The sequence below is a fragment of the Larimichthys crocea genome, chromosome VIII (assembly GCF_000972845.2).
Source record: "Larimichthys crocea isolate SSNF chromosome VIII, L_crocea_2.0, whole genome shotgun sequence".
Lineage (NCBI taxonomy): Eukaryota > Metazoa > Chordata > Actinopteri > Sciaenidae > Larimichthys > Larimichthys crocea.
The window spans coordinates 19,752,515-19,769,594 of NC_040018.1; the positions used below are offsets into that span (position 1 = coordinate 19,752,515).

Sequence of the window (17,080 nt, forward strand, 5' to 3'; positions counted from 1 at the left end):
GATCCACTTCAAGATGAAGAGCCACAAAGGAGGTGAGAGAGATGAAGACAGAGAAAGACATAAGGAAAATGACTGGAGTAGAGAAAGAGAGAGAAGACTGCATACCAGCAGGGCAATCAACACAAAAGTACACTTCACACACATTATCATTAAGGCGTTATGATCACCAGAGGGAGAAAACGGGCGCGGATCATCTGATGTTCGTTGCTGGGGGGGGGGAGTCACATTCCACTGCCTGCACCTGTACACTAACTGACTCCACATATCAGGGAATATGATGAGATACAACTGTGGTAGTCTGTGGCTGTCTGGAATACTTTTTATACATGACATGAAACAATCTTGTAATCCTCCTCAAAGGGACATCATAAAGGAAGTGGCATACTTGAGGATATACATGGTATGGATAGAAAATTAGTTATCTGTGCTGCTGAAACAGGAGCTATTTCCCTCTACCTCTCCATGGGGCCCAGTAGGAGGAAAGGGGAGAGTGAGTGGTCAACAGAGGTCTTTCTAGGAGCAGCTGAATACCAGAGGAGCTGACAGGTATGTACATATTGGAATGTGCTTCTCAGCCACACCTGTGGGGAACACACCCGCCAAGCCTGGCCTCTCTCATCCCACTGGCTGATTTCCCCATGATTGACAGCTGGAAGAACTATTTGGCTCCAGTCCACAAGAGCCAGGGGGCAGGTATGGCGAGTTCTGAGTATGAACCAATGGCAGCCGGAGAAATCCCTCTGAGCCAGGCGGGGCTGAAGTGAAATAAAACTCATCAATGGGGTGTGTCTCAAAAGTTTGTCAGCAGTCAAACAGTGAAGGGCAACAGCTGCAGGAAAAACACTTTGACGGGTTAAAGCTTAACTAGTTCCTCGCTGCGTGAGGATCTGAGCGGTTTTCAGCTGACAGGTTTACCTCTTTTGTGGGCGAATGATGGAAGTAAACCAACACATACCATCTGCAAAGACCTCAAGAACAATTCTTTCAGGACCAGGACTTCAAACCGGAAAGGGATGGCAGCTGCAGGCAGTGCATGGTGGGGGACTTCTGAAACATCCCAGGACTCTTGACAATAGGTCCTTCATCATAGCATGATAGCGATTTATCAGCTGTGCTACTGTGGTCGCTCACATCTCCTTATCACTTTTCCAGCCCAGCTATAGATTCTGTATCCGTTGGACGGAGAACTGATAAGGGCATGTGCATGACATTACCTACAGATACCAGACACATCTGAGTCAGAGAGCCTTTGCGGTAATGAAGTCATTACATTTATAATTGGTTATCATGCTGAAGGCTGTTAGTTTTGCTGTTGTTTATATGGATGACTAGATCTGTAATCTATTGCTTTTTAAAGATGTAAGAAAATATGTTTCATGTCATGCATTTTTAGGACCTGAACTTTGTAAATGCCCTCACACTAACATGTAGGTTTCTTTGTAATCTATCTTACGATTTGTTTACAATTAAATGTTTAAGTCTTTGTTTAGATGATTTAGTGCAGGACACATTGAGGACTGAAAAGTGGAAAGGTTTATCTTTTCACTTCTGTTAGCGGATTGCCTTCAGGCATCTCTGAGCACACCTGGTTTTAAGTCATATCTCTTAGAAATATGACCACCGCTAGCAACTATGCAGCTCTTTTTGTCCAGGGCACAGGCAAGGCAAGTGTTTGTGCAGAAACACACTTGAGCAATAATTTAGCATTCAGAAAGTGGTTCTCTTCACATTACATTCATAAACTAGCAGGGTAAAAGTAAACCCAGAGAGCCTGCAATTATCCAGCATGACATAATGTATTGAACCTATACACCGAGGATAATGTAACAGGTCAACTGAAAAATTAGGTGATAGGTAATTTAAATATGACGCATGCCAGTGTACCGACATGTTTCTCACACCCAGAAACATGCAGCCATGGCATTTCCATTTAATTACAGCTCAATGAGTGAATGGTTTCAAACAGAAGAATGCATCCCATAGTTAACATTCTGCACAAGAATAAGCGTGTTGGTACAAAAAGATGGATCAACATCAAAAAGACAGGAGTATGAAAATTCAAAGGAAGTGATATCTTAATGTTGTGCAAAATTGTTGGTTCACAGGGGAAACCTCATGACTATTTTAAAAAGTAGTGTGTAACAGCTTAGGGATGCTTAACTCTTTCGAATGTGTGAGCTATTTCAGCTAATTCCCTTTTATTAATATTTATACTCTCCATTTTAAGTAGCAGAGCTCAGATTGGCATCATCAAATGTCCATGTTTTCATGTTTTATCATCATCTTAAAATGTATGTGCTGATAACTGGGATAAAAAAAAACCCTGTATTCTCTTGTCTTTGTTTCTGCTGGTGGGGATGTGACTCTAAAAGTCTACGTTTTAATTAGTTTTTCTCATTTACAGCCACCAATCTTCGAAGAGTTCGATATCAATGAGTTATTGCGCCTGTTATTTAATAACTGCCAGGAAAGGAAACTGACTTTTAATTATGCGTTTATTGCCAGTATTACATTCCTGATGGTTCCCATTGAATATTTCTGTACTGTTCATTTTGAATTGAGTTAACAAAGACACACAGTTCAATTCTCATCTCAAAGAATAATAACAATCAAACACCAAAATGACCTTGTTATATGTTACAACAAACAGCAACCAAGCTGTAAAGGACAATACACACACACAAACACAGGAGGGTACTCAGTAAGCTGACAAGTCTTCTGGATTTACCGGCTGCTTCCTAACTGCTCTCTGCCCCCGAGGCATCCACTCCCTCTCTACACCTGGTGGACGAGCCTTTATACTCTGAAGTGCAACAATCCTCTCACCACTTTCTTGACACATAAGGTCACTTTCTATGACACTTCAGCACTACTTCAACACAGTCTGCCTCTTCAAAGTGTACACAGTGAGGCTCTCATCTTCCTTTCCTTGTAGTTCGTAGTGAGCTTACCGGTTTTGATGGTTGTGTTTTCGCAGTGAGGTGAAGAGAGAATTGATTTTACAGTCATTTTAATGTACGTTGGCAATTTTTGTTAGATTTCATAAATAAAAGCTGCAGTTTAAAGGTTTAAAAGTGTCTTTGAATTTTCAGTGCATATTACAAAATGAGTCCCCACTTCACCCATAAGCATTTTAGCACTTTAAATTAAAAAAAAACAAAGCAATTGCTCATTAAAACATAACCAATCACCCAAGATAATAGATTAAAATGTAGTATTATTGCCTTAATTTGATAAGGATATAGCAGCATATTGCTATTGATATAAAATAAAGCACAAATTATGATTGCAGAATGTGTAATAATAAATCAATACAATCAATCAACTGACTGGAGTTTAAATAGTGCAAAAATGTTCCACACATTAGTAAATCTATTTGAACAATCATCCTTGTTAAGGCAACGCCCGTATACATTAGCTCATTAAACGAATTGCCGTACTTTATTCACCCGTGTAACAATGACAGTAGAAGCGGTGGGTGATTAAAGCAGGTGAGGTGAGTGTGTTTAAGCCAGACCAACCATGGAGGCACTGAGGTCCCAAAGCTTCTTGGCTGCGGCATCATCCAAGGCCTGTGGTGCCGGCATTTTAGGGGCACAGTCACTATATGATGGAAGAAATAAAATATAATAAAAAAATATGTATATCATGATATAATTTGATGTACAACAGAATTCTTCAACTGTTAACATCACTCAGTGAAGAATTTATCTTCACAGTGAGGTGAGTTTTAAAGAAGAAGTAGGCGAATCGAATACATGCCTGTAGTAGAGGCCACTGGAGTTCGCCAAGCTCTCGTCCACAGCGCAGTAGATGGTAGTCTGAGCTCCTTCCCGGGGATTTTTGATCAGCATGAAAAATGGCATGATTATGATCCTCTGCCACAGGGCGAAAGTAGGGAACAGGTGGCGGCCTAACTCGGTACGGATGACCCCAGGGTGAAGACTGTACGCTGTCACACCAGTGCCTAATGAGAGAATCCATCAATTTACATTCAAAGAAAAAGACACAACACAAAATTAAAAAAACTAAAGATACAATCTGTGTATATTTGTACAATATTGTTCTTCATGCTAATTTATGAAAACTGGGGGCAATGTGAGGTGATTATTCCTCGCCATCTTTACCTTTGTATTTGATTAATAATACCAGGCATTACACATTTTTTAACAATACTGAACTGATGGGACATTCTGTACTTTGGACATTACCTTCCAGTCTTGCAGCTAGTTCCCTGCAAAAGAGCACGTTGGCCAACTTGCTTTGGCGGTAGCTCTTCTCACGACGATAGTCTTTATCAAGATTGATGTCATCAAAGTGTATACTCCCTGCAAGAGAAACAATCCAGTGTAGTCTTTCAGCAGAAATGACATTTTGAAACACAGAAACAATCATGACGGTTTTATCTTATCTTTATAGCTGTCACAAAATGCAATGCATAAGATTCATAAGCAGTTTTTTTTGTTTTGTTTTGTTGTTCTTGTTTCTTTTTTTTTTTTTTTTTTTTTTACAATGGAATGATCTAAACAGAAAATGAAGAGGTGTGTTGAAGGACTAAAGGATTCTCTTTACCCTTCTCGTGTGCCAGGCTGGAGACGATGACGACGCGACTTGGGGCTGACTTCTTCAACAGGTCAAGAAGACAGTTGGTGAGAAGAAAATGTCCCAGGTGGTTGACACCAAACTGCATTTCAAAGCCATCCTCAGTCTTCCACTTAGGACACATCATGATACCTAACAATCAACAAAAACATGCATACATGAAATTAAACTGATTATGATAAATAACCTCCATCACCATCAGCTGACCCTCAATTGAAGTCACTTTTGGCCATAAAAGTTGGGAGAGGATAGATCTAACAAACACAGCCAGTTGTCCTACAAATTCTTTCTGATGATGAGATGATGTGATGTGTTATTTAAAAGTGCTCAATATACCCTATATACACTATGTATGATGTTTGCATTTTCTGCTAAATAAGTAAAGGATAACCACCCTGAAGTACCTGCATTGTTGATGAGTATGTCCAAACGTTCCTCGTTCTCCTGGACATCTTTGGCCAGGTCTCTGACAGACTGCAGAGAGGAGAGGTCCAGTTTCTTTACAACCACGTTGCCGTTTCCACTCTGCTGCCGGATCTCGTCAGCTGCAATGCGGGCTCTTGTTATGTCTCTGCAGGCTAAGATCACTCGGGCCCCTAAACAAATATAAGAAACCGTGTCAGTGACTTTAAAGTTCATACAGCAATAGTGGAAGAGGTACTGAGTTGTCATGGTAGCAGTCACTTTAGGTAAATCCAAAACGAGTCCTTAGATAAATATTGAGTATTAAGTTTAATTCAGTTGTTTCAGCAAAAATAATTACAGATGAAGAGAGAAAGTCAAAAAAATAAATTGGAGTATCTAAAAAAAGAATTGGGCAAGAAGTATATTATAGTATTGTATATAATATAATAAATATAATATTATATATAAGAAAATATACAACTCAGTCCAACAGAGAGACAGTAGAGGTGGAGTATCCTGAGTGTGTTAGACACTCATTGTGTCTAACACACTCCCCAAACCACAAATACACACATATGATATGTGTGTATTTGTTATATTGTTTAGTAGTTATATTGGTTAGTAGTTACATAGTACAGTGTTATAAGAAAACAAAAACCCAAAAAGGTCACTGTGTTTAAAAACTATGTGGGTATAACCTCGCTTGGCCATATCCAGGGCCGTCTCCTTCCCAATGCCAGTGTTGGCTCCAGTGATCAGGACCGTTTTCCCATCCAAGCTGACCTTGCTTCGACACACTCCCCCAGCCAGCCATCTACGCAAGGCCAGTACACCTGCCCCTGAAAAGAAAGAAAACATGGTAATGAATGATATGACACTGTCATAAACATGACATGACACCTGTCATGAGCATGAAGTAGTCTTGAAGAATGCCAAATGTCATCAGGTCAATTATGTTATTTTTAATTGTTTGAGATGTCTTTGTTATGACAACTTGGAAATAAACTAATTAACTGTCATAAACATGTCACAGCAGGCCTAACTTGGGTTAGTCATTAAAATAGCATTAATTGTTATTAGTCTGCTAATGTTAAAATGCTTTTATAATGGTGTCACTGTGGTGCCACAGTGGTACAATCTGAATAACAGTCATAAACATTCATAAAGTCCTTCATGTTCATGACAGATGTCATGTCAGTCTTATGCATATATACGGTTATCCTTTTAAAACTAATACTTACTCTCTTACATAAAATAAGATGTTGAATTAAACCCCCTGATTATAAAGATTTCAGATATGACTTGAGCTCCAAAGCAGATTGGGCTTATTTTATGATAATAATATGAACAGTGTAAGCACTACTATACTAAAAACACTATGCTGAGTCAAGTACTGATATTTGATTTTAGATATTTACAAACCAAGCAGCAGCCACAATGAATGTCTCAGCCAGGATGTAAGAAACAGGATACTCACTTGAGTAAGACTTACTGACATCCTCAGAGTTAGATAACTGCCCTTGTGCTGACATTTAAGGAAATGTGGAAGAGTACAAAACACAGTTTACACATTATCCTTATGATAAAAAAGAATTGATTTACCTGCCACAAAAACTATGAGACCGGTCGCATGATTCTTCACAAAGTCCCTTATCACCTCTGCGCACTTTTGCATATTTTAGGCTGTTGGTTTGGATATTAACCAACTTATAATAACTACTTGAACGAAATTATCGCAAAATTAAAGTTATAAATAAGATAAAATAACACGTTAAAATACTGTCAAGACCTGAACAAGAAGTGTTCCGTATCTCTGTATTTTGTTAATAGGATCCTGTGAGCAGGACAGGAGTAGGTGTGTGGTATGTGCTGCGCACCGACTGGGATTTTCAAAATAAGAGTCGTGTTTAACGTGGAGCCTGTGTTGTCATAGCAACGAATGTGTGGCAGTGCTGCTGCTGTTGATGTTTGTGTCCTTGTGTCTACAATGGATGAAAGATATGGTGAGTTAATGTTTCAAGTTTGACAATACAGTTTACACACGCCCTGCAAAACACACACGGTAGTACAATGCTGCTGTTCGTTTACCTATCACGCAGTATTACAGATTAAATAATCCAAAAATGTCAAGCAGTTAAATACGGTGCACCAACATCTGCAACAGATGTTTTGTACTTTTATTTTGGAATTTGAATGCAGGTGTTATTGCTATTTTAAACTATCTGAATGAAAAAAAACGTACAGTTCATACATTTATTTAAAAAGTCGATGCACATGTTTACGTTTTTCTTCAATTACAAGTTGTTTTTTGTGGTAAAAAACTGTGTCTTACTTTAAAATGTATAGCATTTATTTTGAAAAGCAAACATCATGACTACTCGGTTGTAAATGTGTCGCAGTGGTTTGTCATTTCGTAGCTTAAACTATTTTTTAATGGTTTGTCTTACATGCAGGGTTTATACTCGGGCTTGTTTGGTAATACTTTACAGTTTAATTATCATGGGCTAATTTTTAACCAAAAATAAATAAATAAACAAACATAACCCGGAAGTTCTTCGTGATCGTGCCACGTCAGAGCTGCAAAACCACTATCAGCGTCCTGCTGCTGTTTCTATTTATACTGTCCTATACTGTGTTCATTTTCTGTTTCCACCATGCTCCTCCTGGGACTGAGCTGCTTGCTGCTGCATGTGTTTGTGGTGTTTGGGACTGAGCTCACGTTTGAGCTCCCTGACAACGATAAACAATGTTTCTACGAGGAACTGGAGAAGGACGTAAAGTTTGACATGGACTTCCAAGTGAGTTACTCCTTAAAGCTTCAACTTCCCTTTCACTCTGAGTGTTTACAATTTATTCCTGCAGCTTGTGATTTGTTGTTTGAGAGGTTTGTGTCTCTTGTTTTTGTTTCTTTATATAATTACAAAATGCAAAATTAGTTTTTTGGTGAGAATAACAGTTTGTAACGCCCTAATTAATTATTTTAATATCACAATTACATTTTTTTAAGTATGTTAAAGTATTACCATACCCACTTTCACACATCTAGCTGGTTTGCTGCAAAGTTTGAGTTTGAGTCAGTTAAATATTGCACAGTCCAGATGTTGCAACGCCTTATAATGTCACAGCTATCTTTGCATGTCCTGTCATCCATTATGTGTCTTTTAAAGTACGCTTTCTCTTCTTTTAGGTGATTTCAGGAGGAAACTATGATGTGGACTGCTTCGTCACCGATCCTCAAAGCAATGTCTTGTATAATGAGAAGAAGAAGCAGTATGACAGCTTCTCTCACACCACAAATATGAAGGGCGTCTACAAGGTCTGCTTTAGCAATGAGTTCTCCACTTTTACACATAAAACGGTGTACCTGGACTTCAGACATGGAGATGAGGAACCTCTTCTGCAGAGCATGACTGGTAACACTGCACTGACTCAGGTAAGTCTGGGGAACTGCAAGGTGCTGAAAATCTGTCTGCTGCATTGGAAATCATTTTAGAGGGCCCGGTTGTGGCTGTCACTTAGCTTTTCCACCAGGTGGAGCCACTGTTGTTCTGACTCCTCATCGTGTACCGGAAGTGTTGTCAGTCTGTTTAGGTTTTTCACAAACTGGAGTTAAAAAAGTCAGCCATTTAGAAGTAGTAATGCAGCTTTTAGACCACAGAATAAACCATCATCTGTCCCCATATCAGCCCACATTTATAGTTCCCTGCCTGTGAATAGTATATACTGTGCTATCCTATAAAGGAGCAGTTTGGACAATATAATTCAGTGTTTGCATATATGCTCCTACCTTACACTGTATGTTTTGCCCCGATCTTTGCTGTGCTCTTCATTAATCTGCGTTTATATTTCTGCTTTCAGCTGGAGTCGTCTTGTGTGTCCATTCATGAGATCTTGAAGGTGGTGGCTGACTCGCAGACATGGTACAGGCTGAGAGAAGCTCATGACCGCACAAAAGCAGAGCATCTCCTCGAGAGGGTGACTTTCTGGTCCGTTGGAGAAACCGTCCTGCTGTTTGTCATCGGCATCGGTCAAGTCATGTTGCTCAGGAGCTTCTTCACTGAGAAGAAAGGCTCTGTGGCAGCCACCACTTAGAGCTTGTAGTCTTGATGCGCCCTCAGAAAGTCAAGGTAGCAACTCGTCAATGTGAACACCCAAGTGAGATTAGTACGCATCTTGTAGTATTTTCAGCCGGCCCTTTGTCAGAGGGATAGTTCAGGAAGTTTTTTTATATTTCCTGCTTAGCCAGTGTCAGACAATCATGTGACTGCCTTTTTCCTTGTCTGTGTTGTTTTGTTTGTAACAAGCTGTACTGATAAGAAACAACACTCATACTTGTATTGAAAATTGAGACTGACATGTTTCAACCTCGCAAAAACTTGATTATTTATTATATTTTTTATAGAAATACAATTATGAAGCAGGTTTAGTTAGGTCTATCTGTTAATGATAATGATGCATTGCTGTACAGTAGCACTGTTGTGGATTTTCATCTGGATACTCAGCAATTACATAGAAAATGGTGTTGTTTCTGAATGTCAGTTTTATTTGTTTTATAGTGTGTATTATGTTTATTACCTTAATTTATGTGCAAAAAGTTGCTGTTATGAGTTGTAAGAGCTGTGTCTCCCTCATGTCCTTGTGTGTCTCACAAAAAGTGCCTTAAGAAATCTTTTTTTTTTTCATTTCCTACTAAGTTGAAAATGTAATGTTTAAATTAGTTTGCTACATGCCTCCCTTTTTTACTGATTGATTGGATTGTCACGTTTAGGTATAATTATGAGCCAGTTTTATTTCGTAGTAAGTGGTATGTACAATGGATATGATTAATTGACCAAGTATCATGACTTTTATTTTCACAAAGAAAGTTATGTTTTTCAGTCCTCTTTGTTTATCCGTCTGTTAAAACTGTCAACAGACCAGTAAAATTAGGTTGAAAGTTGTTTATGGTCAAAAGACAAATCCAGTTTCTTAATGATGCCAAATTATGATCTGTATTTTGATTATTTTTGGGCACTATGTGTATTGGGGTGTCAATTCAGATCAAAGGTTACATAAAAATGTAATTTTTTCCATAGTGGACATTATTATTAAAAAAACACATTTAAATAATTGTCTAAATAACAGCCTTGCTGGATATCTGCTGTTTTCACACATTACAGTTTGCATGTTAAATATGCAGAGTATTTTGTGCAAATCTAGTCCTGTGTTTTAGCCAGGTGCATATAAACAGAGTCAGAAAAAAACAGAGACTGTTTGCACACTGGATAAAAAAACTCCCAAACTAAACAAAACCCTAGTAGCTTTGTTTGGGTTGTCTTTGGGGTAAAGGTAATCGGGTAAAAGTTTGTGGAACTATAATTTAGTGCACAGCACCTTTAATTTCATATGTAACGTCATATGCAGTGGAATGTTAAGGACCCCTATCTAAGAGGAGTTCTGTCTCTAAATATGAATGGATTTACTTTTCCAATGCATTTACACTATTTATACGCTCATGCATTGTTGAAAGTAGAGGAAAGAAATGAAACCATTAGTAAAGCTGGAAGGTGAAGAAACTCCCTCAACTAATACATTCCCCTGGTGCTCTAAGCTTATAGTCCCGGTGGTTTGGTTCAAAGTGTGACCCTGTTAATTGGTTACCTTCGGCCGAATAGACAGGAAGAGCTGTCAAACAAAGAAGACTTAGCTATTTAAAATAAATAAATAAATAAAAATATATTATAACATTAGTGAAAATAAACAAATAAATAGATAAATGAAGAGGCATTCACAATGACAGCGACGTAGTTTCCAACAGCTGTTGTAACTGTGACAACCACAAACTCATTTGGCTGAAGGTAGTAACTAAAAGTAGTCACTGTTCACTTAGGAAACTAAATCACAGACAGTCGAGGTGGAATAAAATCAAAGAAAACCATTTGCTCCATAAAATATGATCCAGTGTCACTAACATCAGTGAAACAGTTGATGTTGGTGTGTGGTTTATTGTTGTCAAGGAAACACAAGAGCTACCGTTCACCTCGTTAAGTCAGTGTAGCATCAAAATGACTTTAAATGTGTTCATTTATTTAATGTTGCTTTAACCTAATGACGAAGTGAAGTCAAATACGTCGGTACAGTAACGTTAGGTGGCAGCATGTGTCTTACAAGTAATTGCAACCCGCCATAAAACTAAAAGAAGAGCAGGAAGGAGGCGTCACTAGTTTTACCGGGCTGTACCGGGCTGACGTTCATTCATTAGGACACAGAGTCCAATCCCAGTGACTGTGTACGTGAACGTAATCACTTCCAGCAAACATGGCGGGTTACCTCAAAGCTCTGACTGCCGTGTCGAGAAGCGCCGCTGCCGCACTGTCCCAAAACCCCGCCGTGCTCTCACCGGCCGCCGTCTGCCACCACAGACTCCAGCAGAGGAAATGTAAGTGAGACGTCGACATGTATGACTCAAAACTCAGCGCAGTGCTTTAATTCAGAGAGGTTCACAACGTTAATGCGCCCACCTGCCTGTGTGACATACGGACTGTGTGACAAAAGATTGTTTTGAGGCGAGGTTGGCGAGTTGCCATTAATGAATCATCCTTAAAATGAAGACCGAGGTTGGCGAGTTGCCATTAATGAATCATCCTTAAAATGAAGACAGTCACCTGAAGCAAAATGTTTTTAGAGATTTAAAGATCTAGCACTAAACTATAAGAAACAACAAAAGAGCAATGTATTGAATACGTGAAGTTTTAATATATCTATATATATATATATAGATATATATCTATATTCTATATCTATTATATATGTATAATATAAATATGAATAGTTTGTTGTATTATGCCACAGGTGAGAGCCAGCAGAAAATGATTATACAATTCAAGGTGTTTCAAACACAAAGTCCACGATAGCCCATAGTCCAAAGAGGGCTCGACTGGTAATAAACCCACCATATAATCCCAAGGTCACAGTGCATTGCAGAGGTTTACTGTCTGTCTCAGCAAGAATGAGGTTTGCCTTGTTCTGTAAAGGATCAGGCAGGTGACACAGCTGAGGTGAGTACATTATTCATTTTGGAAATAATCCTAAATTGTTGATGAGCTTTCCCATACGGAGTTCAAAGACATCAGCCAGAATTAACTCAAGAACCAATACATATAAAAAGACAATGTATTTAGTCAAAATCAATAAAAACATGGAAATTATGCTTGTTTATCCTCCAGTGAAATGAATGTTAAATAGTACTGAGTCCTGAGTGGCATCAGTTTCATCGCCTCCCTGCAAACAACACTGTAAACGTCAGAGTTAATGTAACTGTTAATGTTTCAGATGCCACGCAGCGCATCAAGGTGGACCAGCCGGTGGTGGAGATGGACGGAGATGAGATGACTCGCATCATATGGGAGTTCATTAAGGAGAAGGTAATTAAAACAGACTAACTATTACTTTTTAATTACTGAAGTGATAAAGAATCCGTTTTCTTTACTTATGAGCACAACATAGCAGCAAAACACAGCATGTTCCAGTGTGTTTCTGTTGTCTTCATGCTATGTCAACATTTTGTACAAGTACAGCTCATCCTATCCAATGTCGATGTGGAGCTGAAGTACTTTGACCTGGGTCTGCCCTACCGTGACCAGACAGATGACCAGGTCACCATCGACTCTGCTCTGGCAACTAAGAAATATAACGTGGCTGTCAAGTGTGCCACAATCACCCCAGATGAGGCCAGAGTTGAGGGTAAGTTTGTGTTTAACTGTGCTGGAGCTTTACTCTGGGTCTTTAAAATGGAAAAAGATTATAAGATATATTTATATATTTTCCAGAGTTTAAGCTAAAGAAGATGTGGAAGAGTCCTAATGGGACTATCAGGAACATCTTGGGTGGTACAGTCTTCCGTGAGCCAATCCTTTGTAAAAACATCCCTCGTCTTGTTCCTGGTTGGACACAGGCCATAACAATTGGCAGACATGCTTTTGCCGATCAGGTAACAAGTGCTAATGCTCTTTCCAAAGATGCATCCAAACTGACAGAAGAACAGTCTCACACACCAGTTTTATTTGTTTTTTATCTCACAGTACAGGGCTACTGACTTTGTTGTTGACCAGCCTGGCAAGTTCAAGATTGTGTTTTCCCCAACTGATGGAAGCAAGCAGAAGGAGTGGGAGGTGTATGACTTTACCGCAGGGGGCTGTGGGATGGGAATGTACAACACAGATGAGGTAAGAATGAGTGTGTTTCGATGCCATATTTATAGACAGAAACATTTGTTTTGCCTTCTCTGATGTGATTTGTGTTTTTTTGAAATCTTCTTTTTTCTTTGCAAAGTCAATCAGTGGATTTGCTCACAGCTGCTTCCAGTATGCCATCCAGAAGAAGTGGCCTCTGTACATGAGCACCAAGAACACCATCCTGAAGGCCTACGACGGGCGCTTCAAAGACATCTTCGAAGACATCTTTGAGAAGTAAGAACAGATGAGGATTCAGGCTTGACACTGAGTTTAACAGTCACTGTTGAGGAGACCATTTGCATTATTCTGTTCTTTTTAGGGAGTACAAGCCACAGTTTGACAAGCTGAAGATCTGGTATGAGCACCGTCTCATTGACGACATGGTGGCCCAGGTCTTAAAGTCTTCAGGAGGATTTGTTTGGGCCTGCAAGAATTATGATGGAGATGTGCAGTCAGACATTCTGGCTCAGGGTAAGTGCACTTTAATTTGATGATGATAAAGCACTTGTGTTGCTGATTTTGTATCTGAGCTCCATCTCATATTTTGTGTTTGGGATTGCCTTCTGATGACAGATGATGATGTCTGTGTGTTGTGTCCAGGTTTTGGCTCTCTCGGTCTCATGACATCAGTACTAGTGTGCCCTGATGGCAAAACTATTGAGGCCGAGGCTGCCCATGGTACCGTCACCAGACACTACCGTGAACATCAGAGGGTAAGGTCCAGGACCAGGTCATGTTACGTTGCTGGGGGTGTTTTAGTTTAAAATCAAAGACTGTGTGCGTGCGCAGTCTGGCACTTTGCACTTTGTTGGAACTAATTTGCCTTTTAAGACCTTGAGCTTGAAGAAATATTTGCAAAGACATTTTGGCCACATTCAAATTTTCAGTGGACTCATTCAAGGCTCGGCCTTTGTGTTAGGTTTGTGGTTAGATTGGATAGATAAACAAACAGTCTGTTCTTTGTACAGTCTCTCAAAGACTAAATTCTTTATAAGGTTTTAGATTTACATACTGTAGAGTTCACTGTTACTTGGCTTTTATTTTACTGTTACTGGTTTTATTAAACTGTTATTTATACCTGTGTATATAGTGTTAAAATGGATATCTTATAAGTGTATAGTGTTAAAGTTTTTTCTTGGGATTTTACTATCCAACCTCTGATTCTGAAGTTCAGTTTTAGGCAAAAAAAAAAAAGGAAACTTCATACAAATGAGTTCTTTAAATGATAAAAGTTTTTTTTTATTGTCTCGTCTTTGTTCAGTGGCAAGTGTTGACATGATCACACCAAGTGTGAGTAAAGCCAGGCTGAGCTTCTCTTTGCTTACTGCTGTTTTACTGTGGGTTTACTGTGGGGTTAAAGGAGTTTATTTATTTAATATTTTGTATATTTGTTTATTTTGTTGTTATAAAATTAGTAAGTAAATAAAATTATGCTACAAATTTGAAAAAACTAATTGTACTGAATTGCAGTCAAGCTATTAAATGCAAAGTTCAGTGGTGTGTTTTAGCATTCCTAGGTCGGTTTTTGTCATGAGATTTTTTCAGTAGAGCTAAAACGGATTTTGAATTTTTCATTTTTGTTTCAGTGATCCATGTCATTACATAGTAAACTTCAGGCTATGCTGATCAGAATTAAACAGAATTCACCATAATGCAGAGCAGTTTAGGTAACTAACCTTTACTATGTTCTTGCTTTGTAGGGAAGACCAACCAGTACCAACCCCATCGCTAGCATCTTTGCTTGGACCAGAGGACTCGAGCACAGAGGCAAACTGGATGGAAATCCTGACTTGATAAGGTATGTTATCTGATTATTTATTATATATATTTATGTATATATTTGATATTCATGTGACATGAAATTTGACATTGCAATAATTTCTCACTCTGATTTGTCACTTTCAAGGTTTTCCCAGATGTTAGAAGGAGTCTGTGTGGAAACAGTGGAAAACGGTGTGATGACTAAGGACCTTGCAGGCTGCATCCATGGCTTGTCCAAGTGAGTTAAGATTTTGTCTTTGTGTTGTATGTGTGGTCTGTTTTTAGGATACTGAACTGATGTTCGTACATGAGGACAGATTTTTATAATGTAACCCATGCACTGTGATCTTGCAGCTGTAAGCTGAATGAACATTATGTCAACACACTGGACTTCCTGGACGCTATCAAGACCAACCTGGACAAAGCTCTGGGCAAATGAAGAACAGTCGGAAGACACACTTGCCAATGAAGAGAGACGAACCATGTCTGTAGATTTTAGCTTGTTTTCAACATTTCTTTGTATGAACCTTTATATAAACTTTTTGTATTTACACATAACTGTGCCCATGATCTCTGCCTTTCTTATTGCCAATGGTCCAGTTTTGTATTGCACAATTAAGTGATTGCACTATAATAATAATTATTATTATTGCCAAGGTTAACTTATAACAGTTATTTCAAATAAGTTTTAATCTTTCACATTTAATTAGAAAACATATTCAGGGAACTGTATGTACAAACAAGTATAATTATGTCATATTTTGAATAAATATTTAAAAGAAATCACTCAATAACAAGCAGTGTACGGAGTCTTTTTCTGCTTTGTTGTCATTTTATCCTTTACTTCAGCAACAACACTCTTCAGATCCTGAACACTGGGTCTTCTAGAAGAGTCTAAAACATATTCAATGAGATGTTAAAGGAATGCAAACTAGTGCTAAACCTCAGTGACATGACCTCATTTATGTTGTAGTGTAGTGTTAAATCCTCGACTCCTCCAGAGGGTGCTATAGTTATCTTATACTAGGGGCTCCAGTCAAATGTCAAATCCAGATGTTGAAATGCCATCCGCATGCAATTTCATTTCACTTTTTAATTTCTTGCATTTGGACACATGGACCTCTGTCCAGCATTGTATTCATTTAGTGCCGTTTGTTATTTAGTAGGTATAATATGTACTCAGTCAATCTCACAGACTCGTGTTTGCACCAGCAGGGGGCCAGACCTGATGGGAGTTTTGGCAAAGCCGTTTGCTGTGGAGACTACAGAGACAAGTACAGTATATCACCAGCAGATGTTAACATGATTGCAGTCAGCCAGCTATGTACTGTAGCATGAAAGCTTTGAGATAGCCCCCCCCTAGTTCTAATTTCAGAACAAGTGCTCCTACCAAACACGTTACCTTAATTAGTCTTATAGCAATGTCTCTTTTCATCTAGATTGTCTGGTTTCAATCAGAGTAGACTAAAGCAAAACATGCCTTTGGGAGGTATGTGAATATGATCTCATCAGGACCTGTTGGTGATCTAACTGAAGGCAACCTGAATCTGCACACATACAAAGACTGACAGAAACAGTTCATATCACATTATTCTTGCTGTTCACTCTCAACCTAAAGAATTTAGCTCAAAGGTCCAGACAGAGGTTACCACTCACCAGGGAATATGCTTGTCCATCTCTCCCAGTCACTAAAAAGTCAAAGAAAATGAGCAAGGTGCATTTATCACAAAATTACTAGAAATTAGCATTTAGATTACCATATCCCCCCCCCCTTTTTTAATTTCCTCCCGGAGGAACATTCCTGTGGAACTGGTAAGTGCTAAAAAACGTCCCACTTTATATGATCTGCAGCCATAAAAGAGTCATATCTCAGAGCAAACTGATTAATCACGTCCCAGGAAATCTGTGCACAATGCAAAGCATCTGTGAAACAGTGTAGGACCAGTCCATGAGTGCACCATTTTACAGTTGGAGGGTTCTTAGTCGAGTTGACTGAGGCGTCAGAAAGACCACAGGCATAACCCAGAAGTTGCAATTCACTTCCCACAACAGACAAATGTCCTAAGGCAAGACACCAACCCCTACCAGCTGACTGCATG

At 38.9% G+C, this 17,080-nt stretch overlaps 3 protein-coding genes across 3 annotated transcripts; 2 read left to right on the plus strand and 1 right to left on the minus strand.

The window, feature by feature from the left end:
• Positions 1-2,477: 2,477 nt before the first annotated feature.
• On the minus strand, positions 2,478-6,895 carry si:ch211-107o10.3 (retinol dehydrogenase 13). Its single transcript, XM_010756530.3, has 7 exons — positions 6,610-6,895; positions 5,706-5,846; positions 5,007-5,198; positions 4,573-4,734; positions 4,212-4,328; positions 3,763-3,967; positions 2,478-3,603 (listed from the first exon to the last, which is right to left on the minus strand). Exons 1-7 carry the CDS (start codon positions 6,680-6,682, stop codon positions 3,507-3,509), a joined length of 987 nt encoding a protein of 328 aa, XP_010754832.2. The 5' UTR covers positions 6,683-6,895; the 3' UTR covers positions 2,478-3,506.
• Positions 6,896-7,557: 662 nt separating this feature from the next.
• tmed3 (transmembrane p24 trafficking protein 3) lies at positions 7,558-10,128 on the plus strand. The gene is made up of 3 exons (XM_010755497.3): positions 7,558-7,805; positions 8,195-8,440; positions 8,866-10,128. Exons 1-3 carry the CDS (start codon positions 7,662-7,664, stop codon positions 9,097-9,099), a joined length of 624 nt encoding a protein of 207 aa, XP_010753799.1. The 5' UTR covers positions 7,558-7,661; the 3' UTR covers positions 9,100-10,128.
• Positions 10,129-11,027: 899 nt separating this feature from the next.
• On the plus strand, positions 11,028-15,539 carry LOC104937776 (isocitrate dehydrogenase [NADP], mitochondrial). Its single transcript, XM_010754437.3, has 11 exons — positions 11,028-11,425; positions 12,319-12,410; positions 12,564-12,729; positions 12,816-12,976; positions 13,068-13,211; positions 13,318-13,454; positions 13,540-13,691; positions 13,821-13,933; positions 14,921-15,018; positions 15,127-15,219; positions 15,336-15,539. Exons 1-11 carry the CDS (start codon positions 11,305-11,307, stop codon positions 15,418-15,420), a joined length of 1,362 nt encoding a protein of 453 aa, XP_010752739.2. The 5' UTR covers positions 11,028-11,304; the 3' UTR covers positions 15,421-15,539.
• Positions 15,540-17,080: the final 1,541 nt, after the last annotated feature.

Excerpts from the sequence above, each read along its gene's own strand:
- si:ch211-107o10.3 (XM_010756530.3), bottom strand. The coding sequence starts at position 6,682 with ATGCAAAAGTGCGCAGAGGTGATAAGGGACTTTGTGAAGAATCATGCG. Across the intron at positions 4,735-5,006 it reads CATACTCATCAACAATGCAG|GTATCATGATGTGTCCTAAG; the intron begins GTACTTCAGGGT and ends GTTGATTGTTAG. Across the intron at positions 3,604-3,762 it reads TCCAGTGGCCTCTACTACAG|TGACTGTGCCCCTAAAATGC; the intron begins GCATGTATTCGA and ends TCCATCATATAG.
- tmed3 (XM_010755497.3), top strand. The coding sequence starts at position 7,662 with ATGCTCCTCCTGGGACTGAGCTGCTTGCTGCTGCATGTGTTTGTGGTG. Across the intron at positions 7,806-8,194 it reads AGTTTGACATGGACTTCCAA|GTGATTTCAGGAGGAAACTA; the intron begins GTGAGTTACTCC and ends CTCTTCTTTTAG. Across the intron at positions 8,441-8,865 it reads GTAACACTGCACTGACTCAG|CTGGAGTCGTCTTGTGTGTC; the intron begins GTAAGTCTGGGG and ends TTCTGCTTTCAG.
- LOC104937776 (XM_010754437.3), top strand. The coding sequence starts at position 11,305 with ATGGCGGGTTACCTCAAAGCTCTGACTGCCGTGTCGAGAAGCGCCGCT. Across the intron at positions 12,977-13,067 it reads GACATGCTTTTGCCGATCAG|TACAGGGCTACTGACTTTGT; the intron begins GTAACAAGTGCT and ends TTTATCTCACAG. Across the intron at positions 13,934-14,920 it reads ACTACCGTGAACATCAGAGG|GGAAGACCAACCAGTACCAA; the intron begins GTAAGGTCCAGG and ends CTTGCTTTGTAG.